Here is a 3,155-nt window from a genome sequence, read left to right as displayed (position 1 = left end):
GCATCAGCCTCCAAAAGAACTGATATTATAGGTGTGAGCTACCACACCTGGCCAGAACTTATTATTATTATTTCTTTATTGAGATGTGATCTCTCTGTGTTGCTGAGGCAAGTCTCAAACTCCTGGGCTCAAGTGATTCTCCCGCCTTGGCCTCCCAAAAGGCTAGGATTACAGGTGCAAGCCACCGCGTCTGGCCATTAACTATTTTTAATGAAGACAGGTGGACAGGAAGGGGTAGCCAAAGCCAAGGGAGAGATTTAAGAAGTAGTCACTGGCAGCATGACTTGGGGTCAGGGTCAAGGATGGCTGCACAGAAGGCAGAAAAGAGACAGTTGAGAGAGGTGGAGGCCCCAGGAGAGTTGGGGGATGGGAGGCTGCAGGTACAGGAATGGAGGTGACAGGAGAGGAGGAGGAGGAGGAGCCGTGGCTCGGGAGGAGACAAGGCCAGGAGTGGTTTCTAGTCTTTTTTTTTTTTGAGACAGGCTATGTCACCCAGGCTGGAGTGCACTGGTGCAACCTCAACTCACTGCAATCTCCACCTCCTGGATTCAAGGGATTCTCCTGCCTCAGCCTCCCGAGTAGCTGGGATTACAGGCATGCATCACGACGCCCAGCTAACTTTTGTATTTTTAGTAGAGATGGGGTTTCGCCATGTTGGCCAGGCTGATCTCGAACTCCTGACCCCAGGTGATCTGTCCCCCTTGGCCTCCCAAAGTGCTGGGATTACAGGTGTGAGCCACCACACCCGTCTTGGTTTCCAGACTTTCTTTAGCATGGGGGAGCCCTGAGAGTACCTCCAGGCCTCAGGGATGGTGGCAGAGCAGAGAGGGACATGGGGTGGGAGTTGAGTGACAGCCCAGGGTATGAGGATTGAGGGGTGATGCTGGGTCTGGAAAAGTGCCCTGAGGACAAGAGTGAAGAGGAGGGAGGCTGGGGCACTGAGGAGCTCAGCTGAATGCTCAGCTCTATAGGGAAGGAGGCGGCCCTCCTGGGTGACCCTCAGGCTGGTGATAGGCACGGGCAGCCCCTGGGATACCGGGGTGGCGTCAGCAAAGACCTAAAGAGATGAGGGTCCACAGATTCAAGATAGTCAGGCAGTTTGGGTCCTCCTGAAAGCAGCCGAGGAGACGGGAGTGCAGGAGGTGCTGTCCAGCCTCGGGCTGGTTCCCTAACTTTGCTGAGCCTCCTTTGTAAAATGGAGAAGGAAAAACGCGTTGTACAAACCCTTCTCTTTTACAGGGGAGGAAAGTGAAAAAGGAAACCAATCAAATTCATGTTAGCTCCAGAGGGCTGCAGGCCGTCCCCCGGTCAGCCTGGGGCAGAGGCTCTGCCTGCACCTCCCCCTAGACTCCAGCTGCCTTCCACAGTGGCCTGAGAGGAGAAATGCGCCATCAGAGGGTCTCCTGAGGGCACACAAGTGCCAGGGACTGCCATGGCTCCAGGACGCGTCTTTCCTTTTTTTTTTTTTTTTTTTTTGAGACACGGTCTTGCTTTGTTGTCCAGGCTGGAGTGCAGTAACACAACCATGGCTCGCTGCAGCCTCAACCTCTTGGGCTCAAATGATCCTCCCACTCAACCTCCTGAGTAGCTCTGCTACACCTGGCTAACTTTTATTTAAACTTCTTTTTTTTTTTTTTTGAGTCTCATTCTGTCGCCCAGGCTGGAGTGCAGTGGTGCCATCTTGGCTCTTTGCAACCTCTGCCTTCCAGGTTTAAGCAATTCTCCAGCCTTAGCCTCCTGAGCAGCTGGGATTACAGGCACCTGCCATCATGCCTGGCTAATTTTTGTATTTTTAGTAGAGATGGGGTTTCACCATGTTGGCCAGGCTGGTCTTGAACTCCTGACCTCAGGTGATCCTCCCGCCTCGGCCTCCCAAAGTGCTGGGATTACAGGCGTGAGCCACCGCGTCCAGCCTATTTTAACTTTTCGTAGGGACGGGGTCTCGCTCTGTTGCCCAGCCTGTGGACCTGTGTTTCTTTTGCAGAAAACATACCGTTTCATTTACTGCTCCGACACCGGCTGGGCCGTGGGTGCAGAGGAATCTGACTTTGAGGGCTGGGCCTTCCCATTCCCAGGAGTGATGCTGATCGAGGACTTTGTGACCCGGGAGGAAGAAGCCGAGTTGGTGCGGCTCATGGACCGTGACCCCTGGAAGCTCTCCCAGTCTGGACGGAGGAAGCAGGTAGGCCGGCCCTGAGCCCATGGGGAGGGCTGGGCTGTGCTGAGGGGGCAGCCCTACTGCTGGGGACCCTCCCCTTCCTCTGCAGCCATACCCCACACACCTCCAGGGTTAGTAGTGGGCGACTTCCCCAGACCCTGGGGCTGTGGGCGGCCAGGCTTGCTGCAGGTCGTGTGTCCGATGGGCAGAGGTGCACCCGGGTACCCCTCTCCCCGTGATATGTGCTGCTGGGCTCTCTGCCCCTCTCTGCAGCTGGCTTGGTGGTGGCGCGGGCACCCCATTCTCCCAAGCTGCAGGCGCCCCCACCTCCCATTGTCACCATCAGTGTCCTGTCTCCTCACACGCCTCCCCTTCCCTGGGCCCGCTGTTCCCTCCAACTCACCCCTTCCCTACCTGTGTCCAAACTCTACTGGAGGCTGGAGTGACCCCGCCTCCTCACATCCCCTCACCCCCTCACCCCCGTTCCTCCCTCCCCAGCCTCCATGTATGGCCACTGGGACAGTCAGCATCCCTGGGTGGCCCCTCAGCCTTCATTGTAGCTTTTTTTTTTTTTTGAGACAGAGTCTCGCTCTGCCACCCAGGCTGGAGTACAGTGGCATGACCTGAGCTCATTGCAACCTCTGCCTCCCAGGTTCAAGCCATTCTTCTGGCTCAGCCTCCCAAGTAGCTGGGACTACAGGTGCCCACCACCACGCCCGGCTAATTCTTGTATTGTTAGTGGAGACGGTGTTTCACCATGTTGACCAGGCTGGTCTCGAACTCCTGACCTCACGTGATCTGCCCGCCTTGGCCTCCCAAAGTGCTGGGATTACAGGCGTGAGTCACCGCGCCCGGCCCCATTCTTTTGTGACATCCTGTTGGATGTTTGTACATTTCATTTCTTCATTCATCTGTCAATGGACATTGGTGTTGTCACTTTTTGGCTGTTGTGAACATTTGTGTACAGGTTTTTCGTGGTTGTTTTTTTTTTTTTTTT

The 3,155-nt window shown here is 55.3% G+C and overlaps 1 protein-coding gene across 2 annotated transcripts in view; it reads left to right on the top strand.

The window, feature by feature from the left end:
- The window catches only part of ALKBH4 (alkB, alkylation repair homolog 4 (E. coli)), a 20,946-nt gene that overhangs the window by 10,369 nt on the left and 7,422 nt on the right, over positions 1 to 3,155 (top strand). The window contains exon 2 of one of the 2 annotated variants that reach the window (XM_011930019.1): positions 1,985 to 2,182. In XM_011930019.1, the coding sequence (XP_011785409.1) occupies positions 1,985 to 2,182 (198 nt within the window). The remainder of the gene's footprint in view (positions 1 to 1,984; positions 2,183 to 3,155) is intronic. The other variant, XM_011930029.1, reaches the window with a different exon arrangement.

This window comes from Colobus angolensis, unplaced genomic scaffold (assembly GCF_000951035.1).
Source record: "Colobus angolensis palliatus isolate OR3802 unplaced genomic scaffold, Cang.pa_1.0 Scaffold120, whole genome shotgun sequence".
Classification (NCBI taxonomy): domain Eukaryota; kingdom Metazoa; phylum Chordata; class Mammalia; order Primates; family Cercopithecidae; genus Colobus; species Colobus angolensis.
The sequence above is the reverse complement of the archived record's forward strand: the minus strand, read 5'-3'. Positions and strand labels throughout refer to the sequence as shown.